The sequence below is a fragment of the Mus caroli genome, unplaced genomic scaffold (genome assembly GCF_978045245.1).
Source record: "Mus caroli unplaced genomic scaffold, Mus_caroli_1 scaffold_4, whole genome shotgun sequence".
Taxonomy (NCBI): Eukaryota; Metazoa; Chordata; class Mammalia; order Rodentia; family Muridae; genus Mus; species Mus caroli.
In genome coordinates, this window is record NW_028227259.1 from 151,829,842 (window position 1) to 151,848,620 (window position 18,779).

At 45.3% G+C, this 18,779-nt stretch overlaps 1 protein-coding gene across 1 annotated transcript in view; it reads right to left on the minus strand.

Annotated features, from left to right (window-relative positions):
- The window catches only part of Flt1 (fms related receptor tyrosine kinase 1), a 163,708-nt gene that overhangs the window by 125,100 nt on the left and 19,829 nt on the right, over positions 1–18,779 (minus strand). The window contains exons 2-3 of the mRNA XM_021162004.3: positions 12,267–12,363; positions 11,728–11,957 (exon numbers count right to left, since the gene is read on the minus strand). Of these exons, the coding sequence (XP_021017663.1) occupies positions 11,728–11,957; positions 12,267–12,363 (327 nt within the window). The remainder of the gene's footprint in view (positions 1–11,727; positions 11,958–12,266; positions 12,364–18,779) is intronic.

The following is an 18,779-nucleotide window of genomic DNA, read 5'->3' on the forward strand; positions in this document are numbered from 1 at the left end:
CACAGGAAGAATTTCAGTGACAGAGCATTTGCCAGGCCATAAAACAAACCTCATTAAAGTTGAAAGAATAGAATCCATGTAGTGTCTATTTTTTAGAAATCAGTAACAGAAATTGGGGAAACTAAAAAAACCACTCTAGAACTGATGTGTTCTGAACAACAAAGTGGTCAAAGAAGAACTTAAAGGGGGATCAGAAAATGCTATGAAATGGATGAACAGGAAGACACAAGGGGTCGCACCTAGGAGGCTAGCTGAAAGTATTTAGGCAGAAAGTAACAGGTAGGCAGACTGAGTCTTTGAAAAGATGATCGCAAAGCAACAAACTTTTATCCAGACAAGTCAAGGAGAAAAAAGTAGAGGCTCAAACTCCAGAGCTATATAAATAGAAGTAAGATTGAGTCAGAGCTCACAGACATATAAACAGAAGTGAGACATTAGAACAGACCTTATGGAAGTATAAGGCGATATGAAGAAATATGGTCATACACCAGTAGCTGGATGACAGATGAACTGAACAGATTTCTAGTGAAACAGAAACTACTGGGAAGAGCAAGAGGGAGAGATGGCTCAGAAAGACCTATAGCAAGAGATTAAATGAGTTATTAGAAGACAAAGCCAACCTGCTCACAAGGAAACACCAAGATCCACATGGCAAACGAATTCTAACAAACTTAAAGAATACCACGTCTTCATGAAAGTTTTTCTCAAAAAGTAGAATAAAGAAGCCAGGCGGTGGTGGTGCACGCCTTTAATCCCAGCACTCCGGAGGCAGAGGCAGGCGGATTTCTGAGTTCGAGGCCAGCTTGGTCTACAGAGTGAGTTCCAGGACAGCCAGGACTACACAGAGAAATCCTGTCTCAAGAAAAACAAACAAACAAAAAAACAATAATAAGGCCAAGTGGTGATGGCACACACCTCTTGACCCAGCTCTTGGGTGGCAAAGTCAGGCATCTCTCTGAGTTTGAAGCCAGGCTGGTCTACAGAGCAAGTTCCAGGACAGTCAGGACTACAGACAGAAAAACCCTGTCTTTTTTTTTTTTTTTTAAAAGGGCAATAAAAATAATCTTTTAAAAAAATAATACAAGAAGATTAGAATTGATATTTCTCCCGAGATGAGATACAAAGGATTCAATAAATACATGAAAAGTCACCGAAGGTCATGAGCCACCAGGAAAATACTAATCAAAGCCATGAGATACCACTTCACACCCACAGAAACGGCTAAATGAGAAGCACATAATAACAAGTGTTGGCAAGGACACGGAACAACTGCAGCAGGGAGTGTAAAATGCTCCAGCCACATCAAAAACAAAACAAAACAAACAACAAAAAAAAAATGGATATTCCCCCAAAAGCTTAAACATAGAACTAGATGCCTTACCAGCAGTTCTACATATACGTGCACACTTGAGGCAATGGGTGCTTCTATCCCCACAAAAGCTTGTATACAGCATGTATTATTAAATGTAACCATATGCTGGGTGTAGGGGTGGCACACCTTTAGTCCCAGCACTTGGGAGACAGAGGCAGTTGATCTCTGTGAGTTTGAGGAAGGCCTGGTCTACATAGTGAGTTCCAGGACAGCCAGGGCTAGGTAGAGAGACCCTGTCTCAAAAACCAAAAAAACAAGCAAACATAAAATATCCAGGAAGCAGAAATGACTGAAATATCTATCAGCTAGAAAGTGGATTGCTGAAGGTGTGGTCTATACCATGCAGTTAGCTATAGAAAGAAAGGGGGATGGTATACTAGGGGGTGAACTTCAAAAACACTGTGTCAAAGAATCCAGACACAGCTGGAGTCTTGTAAAATATCCAAAAGAGGCAGCTCTATGGGGCAGAACGCCTGTCGACACTTGCTTAGGCTAGAAAAGGCATGGGCTAGGAGATATGGAGTAGGGACTGCAGCTTTCCTCCTGTGATAGTTAGAAGAGTATGTATATCTGTCAACACTATATCTCTACCGGATTAAAACTGGGGACCCTGTTTTCTGAGCTGCACAGGCCCCTGCTCACTCTCTAGGTCCTCACAGCCTTTCTCTCCAGCCCTAACTCACACCCTTCCCAGGCCACTCACAAATAACGGAATTTGCCCTGTGCCAAAGCTTTCGAGGGCCGAGAGTCAGTGGGAGAACGATAAAAGCCCTCTGTCTTCATTTAGACGGACGGAGCATGTCTACTGTGTACAACGCGTGTGCCCCACATGGGGTGTGTACACTGGTAGCTCCTGGCATGTTATTCTGGTTACACAGAGGGTCAGCATCCAGATGTAAGAGGGATCAAAAAAAAATGTCTCGGAGGCTGGCCCAGTGCCTTAATTTTTGTTAATCTTCTTGTTGCTATGACAAGATCACTTGTAAGTTAAGGAAGGAAGGCTTCAGTGTGCCTAGATTTCAGGAAACTCAATCCATCACAATGGCGGGCACAGAGACTGGAGTGGCTCAGTCTGTGGTTGAGGGTGCTTACACCACAGCTTCTTACATGGTGTTGACAAAGAAACAGAGACTGGTCCAGAAGTAAAACTGGGCTATAATCTTCAAGGTGGGCCCATAGCCACCAAGTAAGCCTACGGTGGCAAAGCTTCCATGGCCTCTCAACTCAGCACCACCATGTATCCAGACATCGGAGCCTGTGGGAGCCCTTCATATTCGACTGGTTACACTCAGCTATATCGCTCTCCAGTTTCTGCCACAAAGACAGATACCTTACACAAGACATTTCTGACAGAGCAGGGGGCACAGAGAAGGGTCATTGTATTTCCCATCCAAGATGCCATTGTAAAGAAGGGGAAAAAAAAAACCTCTAAAATTAGCAATTCATTATTTGTGTGCTATAAAGTAAGAGGCCCTGAGAAGGTCTTTCATCACTATCTGCTCCTCTGCAGTGGTCACACATGTCCCTGAGAAGGTTTTTTTTCTTTTCGTCACTATCTGCTCTCCTGCAGTGGTCAGCCTTGTTGTTCGGCTTCCTGGTGCTTCCCTTGTAACAGAGGACTAACCAAGAGCAGAAGAGAAAGAAGAGGCCAGAGACAATGGCTCAGCCGGATCATCCTATTGCTTCTCTCCTAACAGGGAGACAGGATCATCATCTGTATCCACACGGCCCAGTGGAGAAGACACCTGCCAAGGTGCTTTACAACTCTGCAGGAATGCACGCACGCATGCACACACACATGCACACACACATGCACGTCAGAATACTCAGTCCTTAGCAGTTCCATGACAGGGCGCAGCATTCACACCTCACATGGCAGGATCGTTCCTTCCTGGAATTAAATTCTAAATTCTGCCATGAAGGGTGGGGAAATGAGACCTGTAGTTTTAACAATGTGCAGCTACAAACTAAGTCGACTTGTTGAGGGTCTCAGTGAGCATGGAATACTAGGGACAGGGTGGGCCTTCCATCTCCCAGGTATTCACCCAAAGCAGGCTGGCCCATCCCTGTGTCCTGCTGGCCAGACAACTGAGCCACACCTCAGAGAGAAGGCAGGCAGGGGTGGGGATGGAAGAAGACAGAAAGATGGAGAAGAGAGGTGCTGTAACTTTCCTACTCCAAGATTAGAAGCATTTCCTGATGTTACTATTCCTGTTTGCCTTGGACACACGAAACCATAAAATCTCTCGGGAATATTACAGATACCTCAGTGCCGCCTCTCTTGCATAGATGAGGGCACTGAGACCCACAGGAAAGGAGGGACCTTCCACAAGTACAGGAATGGTGAAGTCCAAATGGAACTCAGGTTTCCTGTCTGTCTCCCACACCAAAATATGGCCCTGATACATCTGTGTCACCAGGCAAGGCAGGGACTGGGGGGTGGGGGGGCCATTACACTTTGCCATCATCAATGCCCACTGGAGGAGACCATAATCCCAAAAGATTCTGACTGACGAAGCAGTATATAATAACAGGTTGCTGGCTCATGGTTAGAACCAAGTCACTGGATCCCTTCTTAGTGCTCTGCCACTAGGCAGGGCAGACACTTCTGTCCTGTTGTCAGATGTCTGCTCAGTTTGGCACTCATTTGAAAAGTTCATATTAGATGCTGAGGAAGGAGGAGTTGAAACAGTCAGAGACTTCACAGGGAACCAGACATGGGCCTGAGGCTTAATTGATAATTTCCATTCTTGGACGCAAAGTTCGATATATAAAAGACATTTAGAGAGCAGAAACGACTGACTTCGACACACTGGCATATCCAAAAGAGAAGCTGTAATGGAATTTGTCTTGTTGGGCTGCAGTGGAAAGGACCTGAGGAATAGCCAGAAATGACGGGAGCCAGGAACATCTCAGCACTAGAAAGGCCCTGGGTACCTCGGGAGCATCTGGTCCCATCCAGTGAGCACCTGCCTTGTCCTGAATGCCTGTACATGGAGGGAACACATGTCCCAAGACAGCTCATGCCACTTATAGATAGCTCTTAATGTCACAGTGCAGTCTGCCTGCCTGACTTCCTGTTCAGGCATTCTGACATCAGGATTCTAACGACAAAGCCTGGTTAATTTTCATAGAAGCAAGGGGTGTGGATATACCCACACCATTTGTTTTCCTTATTTCACATCCAAGCTTCTACTTCTTTTTATTTATTTTTTAGTTTATGTGTATAGTGCATGTATTATGTGCATCGTGTGCTTGTAGTACCTGTGGAGTCCAGAAGAGGGCACTAGATCCAATGGGGCAGACATGGGGATGCTGGGAATAAAACCCCAGGTCCTCTGCAAGAGCAGCAAATGCTTTTAACAGCTGGGCCTTCTCTCCAGCCCCTACACTCATTTTAAAAACTGTCCTTTACAAATGGATATCCACTTGTTCTAGAAGTGTTTGTTGAAAAGACACACAGGCAAACACTCATGCACATACAATAAATTTAAAAAAAGAATATAAACATGAGATTACAAAAATTAACTCAGAGTGGGTCACAGTCTTCAGCATAAAATGAGGATCCTCTGCTAAAGATCAAAGAATGGGAGATTAAAAATAAGAATAAAAAGTGGTCCAGTGATTGTAACCGAACACTGCACCAAGGAATGCATGTTTTATATCATGCCACCGGGAAGATGTACATCAGAACAATAAGATACCACTGTCCATCAGTGAGGATGGCCCAAGTCCGGAACACAGACAACCTCGGATGCTGGTGAAGCACACAGCATGCCAGAAACTCTATCCATTGCTAGTGGGGATGGAAGATGACGTGACCACAACAGACGCTCTGGGGGTAGCTTGGCAATTCCTTACAAAGCAATCATAATGCTAGCATGCAATCCAGCAATCACCCTTTCTGCTATTTGCCTAAGAGTTGACAGCTATGGCTGTGGGTGTTCATAGCATCCTTAGTCATGGCTGCCAAGCAACTAAGAGCTTCTTCAGTAGGGTGAAGAGACAAATAAACTATGGAGCCTACAGACACTTGAATATATGTCGTGCTAGAGAAATGCAGGTCTAGGGATTTAGCTCAGGAGGTAATGCATGCATGAAGCCCTGGGTTTGATGCCAAGATCTGCATAAACCATGTGTGTTGGGGCATGCAATCTCAGGTCATCCTCACAGAGCAAAGCTGAAGCCCTCCTAGGACACATGAGATGGAGGAGGAGGAGGGAGGGGAGGAAGAGGAGGAGGAGAACTATGAAGGAGGTGGAGGACTATGAAGGAGGAAGACTAAGAAGGGGAGGAGGAGCCGGGCGTGGTGGCGCATGCCTTTGATCCCAGCACTCGGGAGGCAGAGGCAGGTGGATTTCTGAGTTCGAGGCCAGCCTGGTCTACAAAGTGAGTTCCAGGACAGCCAGGGCTACACAGAGAAACCCTGTCTCGAAAAACCAAAACAAAAAAAAAAAAAAAAAAAAAGAAGGGGAGGAGGACTATAAAGGAGGAAGAGGAAGGAAGGAAAGAAATATCAAGGTATAAGAAAACATGGAAGAATCTTTTTGTTTTGTTTTGTGTGTGTTTGGGGATCTGGTCTCTCTATGTTGCCTTGGCTGTGATGGCATTCTCTACATAGACCGACCAAGGTTAGATTCATAGATGTGCCTGCCTCTGCCTCCCCAGTGCTGGATTAAAGGGGCAGGCCACTCTGTAACATGGAGGAATCTGAGACATATTACAAAAACAGACACTGTGTGATACACGATGATAGCTACGTGCCATCATGTGTTAATCTAAACTCAAGATTATACAACATCGGGGTGAACCCTAAGCCAGGCATGGCAATTCAGGAGACAGGGGCATGAGAGTCTCCACAAGGTCAAGGCCAGTCAGGTCTACATAGCTTCAGGAGAGCCTAGGCTACACTGTCAGGCCCTGTCACCTAACATTATCTAGGGTTATCTACACACTTGGTTAATTCCGATCGTAAAAGTGGGCTCATCAGTGGTACCAGTCGGACAGAGGTGTGAACGGCGGGGTGGCTTCCACGTGGGGGCAGAATGTATTCGGAAGACCCCTGTTCCTTCCGATAAACATTGGTGAGAACCTTTATGTAAGCTGTGAGTGAGGTCATTTATTTAAAACAAAACAAAACAAAACACACAAATGGAGCTGGAGAGATGAGTCTGGACCCCAGCACTCATATCAGGCAGCTCACAGACCACCATTTGCTTCCGGGGATGCAATACCCTGTCGCACACATCCATATGCATACACAAAACAGAAGGTACAGCTCCTTGAAGGCTGGTATCTGTTGAAACAGAGACGAACATCCCCATAATGCCAGCCATTATTCTTCAAATTGTTTCGCACAAAGCTGAAGGCCTAGGGCAAGCCATAGCAGGAGCTTGAAAACAACATAAACTCTAGGATGTGCTGTTTGCATGGCCACTCAGTAACTGATCTCTGATGAAAGGAAGACGCCATGGACACTGAGTACCACAGCCAGCCACAGAGCCCAGTGTAGCTCAGGAAAGATGCATCCAATGGGAGAACAAATGCATTCTGCAGTAAAGGGGGGTCAGGATGTCAGCACTCCACAGCTGCAAGGACCCACACAGATTGCTGCCTTCATGGCTATAGACAGGGCAGACATTCCATCAGGAGTGTTAAGCTAATGAAATGTCAGATACCTAAAGCCTTTTCAGCTTAAGGGAATGTCTTTTGAGAAAGCACTCCTAGCTCTTCTGCCTTAAAAGGTTGCTTGATGCACGTCTTTAATCCCAGCACTTGTAGGTGGATTGCCGAGTTTGAGGCCAGCCTGGTCTACAGAACAAATTCCAAGACATCCAGGGATACACAGAGAAACCCTGTCTCGAAAAACCACCACCAATAAAACCACCCAAAGTCAAACAGACAAAACTTCATGAAGTTTCAATCCGCTATGTCAAACGTCTTGGGCAGAAATGAGAACACACTGCCGGATTGTACTGTCGAGGACCGTGTGCCAGATCCTTCAGACATGTAATCCAGCAAACACCAGAAGTTACTCTCTTTCACTAAGCGACAGCCTGAACATTTGGCAGTGTGAAAGATGGCAACCTAAGGAACATTCTAGATAAATGGAAAGTCTGCCAAGAACAGCAACAAGAGTGGCTTCCATCCTAGTTGCATGTGGGTGTGGCAGCACCCCGGGGCGAGGGCCTCTGGAATTTAATGAAAGAGTGCTTCTTGAAGAGACATGTGACATGGGCAGGGCTTACAGACACCAAGAGTATCTTTATCAAAGTTTTGTGTCACTGAGAAGGAAAGTGACTGAGTTAAGTCACTCCTCTCTGAGTTCTGGCCATGTTGGTCCTGGTCTGCCACCACGGCCCTAGAGGGAGTGCACAGCCAGGATATACACGGTCCTGATTTCTAAGGGATGTGGGAAATCTGTGATTCCAAACCACTCTTGTCCTTATGATAAATGGTAGAAATCTTTGTTTCTCTTCTATAAGAATTTCTCATGGTCTGTTTGCCAGGCGGTGGTGGCACACGCCTTTAATCCCAGCACTTGGGAGGCAGAGGCAGGCGGATTCCTGAGTTCGAGGCCAGCCTGGTCTACAAAGTGAGTTCCAGGACAGCCAGGGCTATACAGAAAAACCCTGTCTCGAAAAACCAAAAAAAAAAAAAAAAAAAAAATTTCATCAACCCTAGCAAAACGTGACCAAAGCTGTATGTAGACACTCCAGAAGGAGTTCTACAGAAGACCCATTTGAAGTAGAATTTTCCAGATGCAATTCCACCTTTGACTACTGCTGTTTTCAGAAACTCATCTAGGCTCTGCATGAAGCCCAAAGGTGCTGAGGCAGACTTGGCTCACACTGACGTGTTCATGGAATCACGTGAGACAAAACCCACCCAACCCATCAATACCTGCTGCTTCTGACCAGCGGTTCAAAGCAACAACTGTGGCAGGAACCAGAGACAATCCCTGGAACAAACCTCCACAGACTTTTCTGCACATGCGCACTCACTCGCACGCATGCGCACGCGAAGAAAACTCTGTGGGTCGGCATCCTACTGTCCCCTTAAAACTCATAAGAAATCCTTCGACTTCTAGAAAGGACTGTCCTAAGCCACATCCTTGCCCCAGAGCACCTAAGTGTGAACACAATCTTCTCCCTCCCTCGGGAGACGGAGGGTGTACAGGTAGCCTGAAACACTTTGTAAGAAGGAACAACTGAGAGGTGCGCCGCGAGCTTTCAGTTCTTTTATGAGCCAACATTTCATAGCTACTTTTTTTTTTTTTTGAGAATTCTATTTTATCAGCAACTCACACTCAAATGCCATTTGTCCAGACCATGTCAAGAGTCTATCCGAAGGGATGGCTTACATCAGTATCATTTGCCAGGGAAGACTCTGCCTGGCTGTGACCCAGAGGAAGCTGCTACCCTGACAGAACCCTGACAGAACTGAAGTGTCTCTCTGACTCTTCCCCGTCCAGTTATCAAGGCTGATTGAATTCCTCAAACCTATCAGTTCTCTCCTTCCGGGTCACTTCTAGGCCTCGAGGCACACACCAAGCCTTAACTGGCTTCTCTGCCTCAGTCTGGACCCACCCGTCTCCTCCCACCACTGAGACTGAGGCGGGTTAAGACTGCCCTCTTAATCCTGCAACAGCAGGTGCCCCATTGCTTTCTGAAAAGCCGGTTGTGAGGGGCATTCCCTTGCTAGAGAACAGTGGAGTAACTAGGTTAGGGGTGGGGATAAATGGTACCCTATAAACACAACCATTTGCTCCGCAAAAGGGAAATTTAACAGGTGTGAGAAGTCAAATTAGTGGAACTTTTCAGCCAGCCAGCCAACTTAGTAGTCAGCTAAAGTAGTTAACCACGATCATTTGAATACTTAAATTACTCTAAGGCTGGCTTCCGGTGGAGGCTTGGTGGGCAGGTGTAAACTGCAGTGTCAGAGTGGAGACAACTAGTGTTCTGTATGCTATCAGAGGCTCTGCCCACATCAGAACTCAGCTGGCAACTGCCTGCGAAACAGGGGACCCTCCACTGTGTCCTAAACACTCTATGCTCGTCCACGGGCTGCATTTGGTAGTAAGTAGATGCCTGGTTCTTTCTTTCTCAACCTCTTGAAGCTCTACAGCTGCCTTCCAAAATAAACTTATACAAGGTCTCTTGTTATAAGCCACTAAAATCAAGTGCCAACATATTTACAGATGCTCACCAGGGAGTAGAAAAAAAAAAAAAAACGTCTCCACAGTAACTGTCCTACCAGAAGAAAGTAGCGGACAGTTACTGTGTCACCGGTGAAAACGGTTGGAATCAATTCATCTCAGAGAGAATCTGCGCTATTATCAGAGAGAGAGGCAAGGTTTGTGTCTTACAACGGAAGCAAACCGCCGTGGGAGTAGTCAGGAAAAGTAGGAGAAGCAGCCCCGATTTCCTCAGAAGAGAATAAATAAAAGTAACAAAAACAAAAATTTAGGAAAGTTTTGGCAACCCGGGAGAGTTCCAGCTGTTCAGCAGATCACCGTCTTGGCTTTAAGAAGCTCTGTGAGGCTAATCACAACCTCCAGAGAAAGACAGAAAGATAGGTGCAGATCCCTGACAAGGTGGCTACTGTTCCCCACGAATCCCATGGCAGACATCAGTTATCAGTCTTGGCACACTTTCCAACTAAGCCGACATTTATCCACAGTATCGGTTATAACATTGGGGGCTAAGTTCCTGTCTTGCTTGAACAGATGACTCTCGCTGTCTCAGGACTTCAAGGGCAGACAGGCAACTCGGTGAGAGCCTGTCCCTTAAATACAAAAGGGACACAGCTCAGTGACACTGTGCTTGGTGGACGTGCATACGGTCCTGGACGCAACCTCAGGACTGGAAAGGAACTGCCACTGACGGTAGCTAGAAAGAGGTGACTGTTAACAGCATGCAGCTGATGACTGTCCCTTCAGACCAGTCCGGAAGCTGGATGATCACAGGAATCCACAGAAAAGACTCTTAACTATCCCACCAGGGGGTAGGCTCACAGTGGGTATTTTTTTTATTGAGGCTGGTGGCTAGTTGCTTTTTGCTTTTTTGAGTATCTATTTGTTTATTTATTTACTGTTTGTTAGGGCTCTGTATGCCTGCATGATAGAAGAGGGTGTCAGATCTCATTACTGATGCTCGTGAGCCTCCATGTGGTGGCTGGGAATTAAAGACAGGACCCCCCCACACACACAACACACATACACACACACACACCCGCCCCGAGTTTCTGACTGAAGCACAAACTAATTTCATGTTACGATATTTAGATCTCCTTAAGGAGTTTCCAGTTTCGGGAGGACTGAGCAAGGGAGAACAAAAGGATGGCAGTTTGCCTCTTTGTTCTATTCCCAATATCTACTTCCCAAAGGTTCTGCATTGCCTCCCTCTGAATCATTTCATCACTCTCTAAGGACAGAAAAGGCAGCTCTGAAGGATGATGACCAAAAGGACACATTTCTACCTTTGTCTTTTTCAGCATAATACACCTGTTCTTATATCACTAATATTTCCTCAGTGCATGTGAATTGTGGTCCTCTGTAGTCCACTGAAACAAATACGGAAAGTCTTAAGAGACAGTAGCAGCGTTATGGCTATTAAATTATTACTTTGTTGTCTTTAATGACTTATTTTTAGTTTATGTGCATCAGTGCTTGTCTGCAGTGTATCTTTTATGTGTCATGTGTGTGAGGTGCCTAAGGACTGTGTCAGATCCTGTAGAACTGTAGGATCAGAGAGTTGTGCCTGGATGTGGGTGCTAAGAATTGAACCTGGGCCCTGTGCAAGAGTAGCAAGTGCCCTGAATGGCTGAGCCATCTCTCCAGTTCCACACCCAGGAATTTACTTTCACACTGATTAAACTTAGTGAAGAAAGCTGTCGAGCACACTCTGGTACCTCGTGTGTGTGTGTGTGTGTGTGTGTATCCCCAGTGATTTAAATGTGCCACTGACCTAACATGTAAGAGAACACACTGTGCTAAAGGACCACCTCCTGGCATCTTATATTGAGTTTCTCAATAATTCACACATGGAATTCTGATCCCATCCTATCGTTCAGTCTAACTATAGCCAGACCCTGTTCTGGTATTATGGGAGTCAACTAAGTAGGCCACAGTCTCTTCCCACAGGGAACATTAAACTCACTGGGTCTAGAATATTCTGGTTGAAGCTGACTGACAAAAAGCGTTAAGATCTCTTTTGCAAGCTTCTGCATCTAGGCTAATGGCTCTCTGCTGCCTCGTTATACCACATTTACTAGGAAAACCATATATTCTCACCCGGGCTCAGTAGATCTCTGACCCACAGCTAAACAGAGAACACCAAAGGTAGGAGTCTTACCACTAACAAATATGTAGATTGAAGATTCCACTTTCTTTTTCTTCGAAGTAGATTTAGGGAGGTATCTACAGGTGTAGAGGCCCGTGTGGTTGGCCTGCGCCATGTCCAAGGTCAAGGTGCTGCAGAATTGCCTGTTATTCCTCCCACAGGCCGATGGGGGAGTGATGCTCAGCCTTTTGTCCTCCTGGCTCACGGTTGTGGGCAGAGACCATGAGTGGGCTGCCTCCCCTCTGCAAGCAGGAGAGAAAGGAGAGCACGGTCAAGGCTGGGGCCGGACTCAGTGGCAGCTCTGAAGCATCCGCTTTCTCAGGAAGCCCTCTGCTTCATTCCAAGCAAGCCACAGAGTCAAAGGAGCTTTGGGACAATGGTCAGGATAGAGATGTGACAATGTCTGGGCATCTGGACATCGTTCCTTCAAGGTGACAAATCCTCTACGTGAAGCTTAATGCTGGGGGCCACTGAGGCCGCCCTTCCTCGTCAAAGAGGGAGTCTGATTTGGGAATGTAGATTATTACACCCATACCCACACCGCCACTCACCTGCACTTGAGAAAGAGAGTCTGGCCTGCTTGCATGACATGCTGGGTGCCTTTTAAACTCAGTTCAGGTACTTTTAACTTCGACCCTGAGCCATATCCTATACAACAAACAAAAAATTAAAATGTGTTATTTTTAAATGGTTTATTGCCTCTTCTAAAAGATGAATTTTTTTCTTTAGTCATTTATGCAAAGGACACACTGGATGCAAGTTTCTCTTTGTTCCTTTGTTTCCTGGAGACAGGGTCTCACTAATTAGCCCAGGCTGGCCTGGACTTCATGACAAACCTCTTACCTGAACCTCTGTAGTGGTTTGAATAAGAATGGTCCCCAAAGACTCATGTGTTTGAATGTGCTTGGCACAGGAAGTGGCACTATTAGGAGGTGTGGCCTTGTTGAAGGAAGTGTGTCACTTTGGGGGTGGGTTTTGAGACACTCCTTCTAGCTACCTTGGAGAGTCTTAGATCAAGATGCAGAACTCTCAGCATCTCCAGCACCATATCTGCCTGCACACTGCCATGCTCCCTGCCATGATAATAATGGACTGAACCTCTGAACCTATAAGCCAGCACCAATTAAATTTTGTCCCTTATAAGAGTTGCCTTGGCCATGGTGTCTCCTCACAGCAATGGAAGCCCTGACTAAGACAACCTCCCAAATGTTTAGGTTGCAAACGTGAGCCACCTTGTCCGGTTGTGGCTTCGGGATGTCACTCATTCGATAGCTGAGCAATATCTGGGGCCAGCCACTGAGTTTTTTTTTTCTTTCTAAACTTGTTTCCTTCCTCCTTTGGAAAACTAATTTTAGAGTCAAAGTCAGTTTAGAAGCTGCCTGTCTTATCCTGCATAATCTGAGCCTAGTCTTGCATAGTCTGTGTCTTGCGTAATCCCTCCATGGTGATGGGGTAAAATGACTTATTCTCTCGCACCAGACTAGCCCACTTCAGGTTGCTCTGCTTCAACAGAATAAGGCACCTGGAAATGGCTAATGATCTATGTATCTTCATATAATATGATGATGACACCCACCCCAGGGATTATCTCTGTGTCTCTCTGTCCATCTGACTGTCTCCCTGTCTCTCTGTGTGTCTCTCTCTCTTCTCTATGAGCTGGACTGAATACTTTTAGATATACGACTCCCATTTGGCCTCTCAGGTCACGTGGCTCTCTGAGCTATCATTTAGCAGTCGAGCCTCTCTCAGCCTTCAGATTTAGCATAAGCCATCCCTAATTAAATTCTGTCCCTTAGGACAGAAAAGAGATCAGGAGGGAAGAATTCTGGGGGTGTGGGGAAGTAGATATGCTTGTTAACAATCTTAGAAAGTATTTGTCACTTGAAAATGGGTTTTTATGGTAGAAGTTAAGGGAGAAATGTGAAGTGTTCTAGATCCCCTGCCAGGTCTCAGATCTGCGAGGTGAGTTCTTGGTGTCAACTGCCAGGACCACGCCTGACTGTGTTCACTAGTGTTTCTCTTCATCTCGAAGAGTACATGACTCTTCCAAACCCTGGAGTGCAGAGGTGGCTTCTTTTCCCTCTTTCTGACTGTGCAGAGAGGGTGCAGTGTCAGAGCTATGTTGCACAAGAGGGTGATTCAGTGCCTACCACGTGGTGGATTCCCCCCCCCCCGTCCCCTGCCCTGCACCCAGCATAGCTGCTGTCTGAAGATATTCTATTCCATATGTAATTGTGGGAGGGAAGATATTAAGTGAACATTATATTTTCTAAATGTTGCTGGTGGTAAAATTAATATTTTAGAAGGTATCTTCAATTGGTAAGAGTTACTGATTAGATGAAATGACGGGACACTAATGACTTTAAATAAATTAAAACCAGTTTCATATAGTGATGTGTTTTGTAATGTGGTGGCATGGTGTGGCAGGAGGAGGCTCCTTAGCAGGCTCAGGCTGAAGCATCGCCCCGCTACCCCCAGGTACCACCCATATGATGGGTCTAGCATAAAATGTTTATGCTAGAAGGGGTTGTGTGAAGGAAGTAGAGACAGAGAAAGGAAGAGGGCAGAGAAGAACAGGAAGAGAGAGAAGAGAGAAGGAAAGGAAGAGGCAGGGCTGGGAACACATGAACAGAGGGAAAGAGGGGAGAGAGAGGGAACAGAGAGAAAAATGGAGGGGGAGAAAGAGAGATCAAAAAGAGGAGGAAGAGGAGGGAGAAGGGGGAGGAGGAGGAGGGGGAGGAGGAGGAGGAGGAGGGGGAGGAGGAGGAGGGGGAGGAGGAGGAGGAGGAGGAGGAGGAGGAGGGGGAGGAGGAGGAGGAGGAGAAAGAAAGAAACTCCTTTTATAGCAAGTCAGGCTCTTAACTGGCTGTTGCCAGGTAACTGTTGGGCAGAGCCTATAAGGGATGCTAACATACAGACCTAGTTTTTCTGCCCCTTAAACCACATAAAAATCAACTCTCTTGGATACATAGGAGCAAACTTTGTATTTTATTCTTTTTTTTTTTTTTTTTTGAGTTTCCTGGTGCGATGACACCCCCCCACCCCCGCCAAGAACAGTAGGTTTTCCTAAAGCCACAGCTAATGGTTGGTAACACCTACCCCCCTGCCCCCCACCAAAAAAAAAAAAAAAACGTTCCAGGCCAGAATTGCCTCTGCCCATCTTGAGTCATGGAACATTGTGGTTTAATTAAGCAATTGTCTCAGTGCTGGCAAGGACCCTGCGGGAAATTCTGGCATCAACTGTAACCATTATCTAACTACCTGTTAGGTAGATTTGATCAAGCTTTCCCTGCAGGAGAGGCCATGGGGAAGAAACTTCCATTTTTCCCAACTTGGGGTGTTCTAGTTGTATTAATCTTTCAATTAATATTCTATTTGTATTAGTTCTTTCGAGGGTAACTTAGAGCGGCTAAATGCCTTGATTCTTGTCAAGGGAACCTTGACACTTCAAGGCCCATGCTCGCCGAATAAGAAGCACCATTAAGCAGTTCTCTTAAGGAAAAAACCCTCCAGTATACTCTCTGCTCTTTGCGCTGTCTTCCAACCCCCTGAGCGAGTGATTAGACACGCTGGAGGAAAGTGGGGTTCCTTGGAAATCTTGGGGTGGAAATGCTAGGAAAATTAATCTTCACTCTGGAGTTTATCATTAACACCAATGAGGTCTACAAGTTGGGTAACCCAGTCAGTTCAGAAAAGGAGGGAGAACTAGAGAGATGCTCAATGGTTAGAGCACTGGCTGCTCTTGCAGAGGACCCAGGCTCGATTCTTAGCACCTATATGGTGGTTCACAACCATCTGTAACTCTAATTCCAGGGGATCCAGCACCCTCTTCTGGCACCCATGTGGTGCCCAGGCATACATGCAGGCATACATACATACACCCATATGCATATTAAAAAATACTTAGAAAAGAAAGCACAAGGATACAATATTTCTGAGCTGCTGAACCCTTTAATAGGATTCTTCAGTGAACAGGAAAGTAGGCTCACATCAGGATTGGCAGGAATCAGATATGCTGACACCTGTCTATACTCCCAGCATTCGGGAGGCTGAAGCAGGAGGGTTGTGAGTTCAAAGCCAGTCCAGCCAGGACCACACAGTGAGAACCCTTCTCACCAAACCTGCAAATATAGCTTAGCAGAAAAATTGATAAGGGAAATTTTTTCCCTAATGCTTCTAGAAAGTAGTATCCATCCATAAAACATTTATTAGAGGCGGTTGATGATCTCTGCCTGAGTAATAACGGTTCAGCGACTGGCTTCGGAGCATCGGCTGCCCATCAGACACTCCCTGTGTCACTAGTGATACCTGCAGCAGATGCATCCCTGCTCAGGGGCTCCCGCAGTAACTCAGAGCTGGGCTGCCCGTTTCGACACTAAAGCAACAGGATGTTCCATTTTCAAGGGTGGAGCGCCCTGTGGTAATGATTCCCATAGTAAAGCTTGGGTGGGTGTCAGAACTTTCCACTGTTGGCCACCGTAGCCTTGACATCCGATTTAAAGAAATATTTTTTTTTTTTTATCCTTTGACATCAAAGCCAACCGTGAGATGAGAAGCATAGAGATCTTTTTCCATCAGGAAGAGTATTATTTAACATAATAATGGAAAATTTCAATGCAGACTAGGACAATGGGCTTAGCTATATACTATTATAACTATAACTATAATATATAATAAATATAGAATACAGAATACATTATATAATATTATATCGCAATATATTATGTTATGTATTAGGTATTATATATTATACATCATATACTATATATTATATATGTTAATTATGGTACATCACTATAGCTAATAGCACCAAAAACACCAGCATGTTGATCTTGGCACACTAGTATGTTTGGGAGGCAGAAGCAAATGGTTCTCTTTGAGTTTGAGGGCAGCCTAGGTCTACATAGTGACACCCTTTCTTAAAATAAAATAAAGTAAAATAGCCCTGAATTTGTCCTTATGAAACAGTGGCAGTTTGTGCTGAACTTTTCTGCATATGTTCCTTATTTTTCTGCCCTGTGTCTCCCTTCCTATCTGCCAAAGGTAAGGGAGACACTCTCTGCCCTTGCCTTAATTTCACAGTGCAAAATGGAATGCATCTTTGACTTGAGCAGAGTGAGTCCACTTCTAGCAATGCACGACTTTACTGTGAAACCAAATCCAAGATCAAATGGATGAATCTCCCTGAAAAGTCCCTCAAGGCTGTGTGCTGAGGGACCCGACAGCCTTGCAAGGGTCTAAGCATCAGAGAAGACACCATGACTCGGTGGATACCAATACTTGTTGCTTTTGGAGAGGACCAGGGTTTGGGGTTCAAGATCAAGTGTTAACTCCAGAGCTGGAGACTCTGGCCTGCAAGGGCACCTGCGCCCACATGGTGCAGAGCCAAACATAGACACCAGTATTATTCTCTTTAAGGGAGGCACTTTAGTCCACAATGGAATACCACAGTTTTGTTCACAGTGGGAAGTATATACCACAGTGGGGACATGGGCCTAGCAATGGCATGTTCTGCTTTGTACACATAAGCTATGGTGTTCACACGATAGAGACTTTGTCTAAAATGCATTTCTTAGACTATTTTTCTTGCCATTAAACAACACCTGTGTACATCATGAAACACCCATTCTTCTTTGATTCAGAGTCACCTACCAACTCCCTTCCTGGCTCTGATCCTAACAAGCAAGCCGGTGGGACTCACATGAACAATTTTTTTCCAGCCTCTGACCTCTGTGACCTTTGACTCTGAGGTCGCAGCTGTTGATAACAAATTAGAAATCCCAATGTTTAGGCTGGGCCTGATGACGCACACCTTTAATCCCAGCACTTGGTGGGAGAGGCAGGTGAATCTCTTTGAGTTTCAGGCCAGCCTGGTCTACATACTGAGTTCTAGACCAGCCACAGCTACACAGTGAGACCCTGTATAAATCATTATCACCATCATCACTACCGCCACCACCACCATCTTCACATGCTGAAAATATTTATGCGTAATAAAAAGGCAGATAGCTCAATTTGGGAAATCCACACTGGATCTGAACAGACATTTTCCCAAAGAGAATTTGAAAAGATGAAGAATGCCATTAGCCAGCAAGAAAACAAAAAGCAAACGACACTCTACTAAACTGCCAGGATGGTGGAGATGGTAAGAGGAGGGTGATGACCCTGTGTTGTCACATAAGCAGGTAGAGAAATTAGAAGCTGGGTCACTGCTGATTGGATTTTAAAAACAAAAACAAAAAACGCAGCTACCTTGGAAAACAGTATAGTAGCCACTCAAAAGTCCCAATAATAAGTTAACCACGGGTTAAAAGGATTTTCCAGCAATTACTCTCCTAAATACCTACCCTAAAGAATTGAAAATACACCGCCACATACAAACTCAGACATAAGCGCACATACTGCTCTTGCAGAGGACCCAAGCTTGTTCCCAGGACTCCGGGGGCTCACAACCACCTGTACCTCCAGCTCCAGAGGATCTGATGTATCTGATCTCCTTGAGAACCTACACTCAAACACACACACACAAACATGTACATGTATGCACATAAGCACATGCATGCATGCACGTGTGCACACACAAACAAGCACAAACATGCACACACATACACACACATATGCATATAGACACATGCACAATGCACGAACACACACACATACAAACACATACATGCGCACACACATACACGCACACACACATACACGTATGCACATAAACACATGCATGCATGCACGTGCACAATATACAAGCACACACATGCATATAGATACACATACACATGCATGCGCACGCAAACACACAAGCATGCACACATGCACATACACACACCATACATATACATATTTCAAAAGAAAATACATCTTAACAACAAAGCTCTCCAGGAGTTACATTTGGGGTTCGCCTTCAATTTTTAGAGTTAAGAGAAACAGCTTACCCTTTATGTAGTAACATCACAATTTATGTACAAGTTTTACATCACACTGGGGGAAATCCATCCTCACGCCTACCCCATCACAATGCTGCAAGTGTACTGTTCATTTGCATATTTAAAGGGGAATTTCTA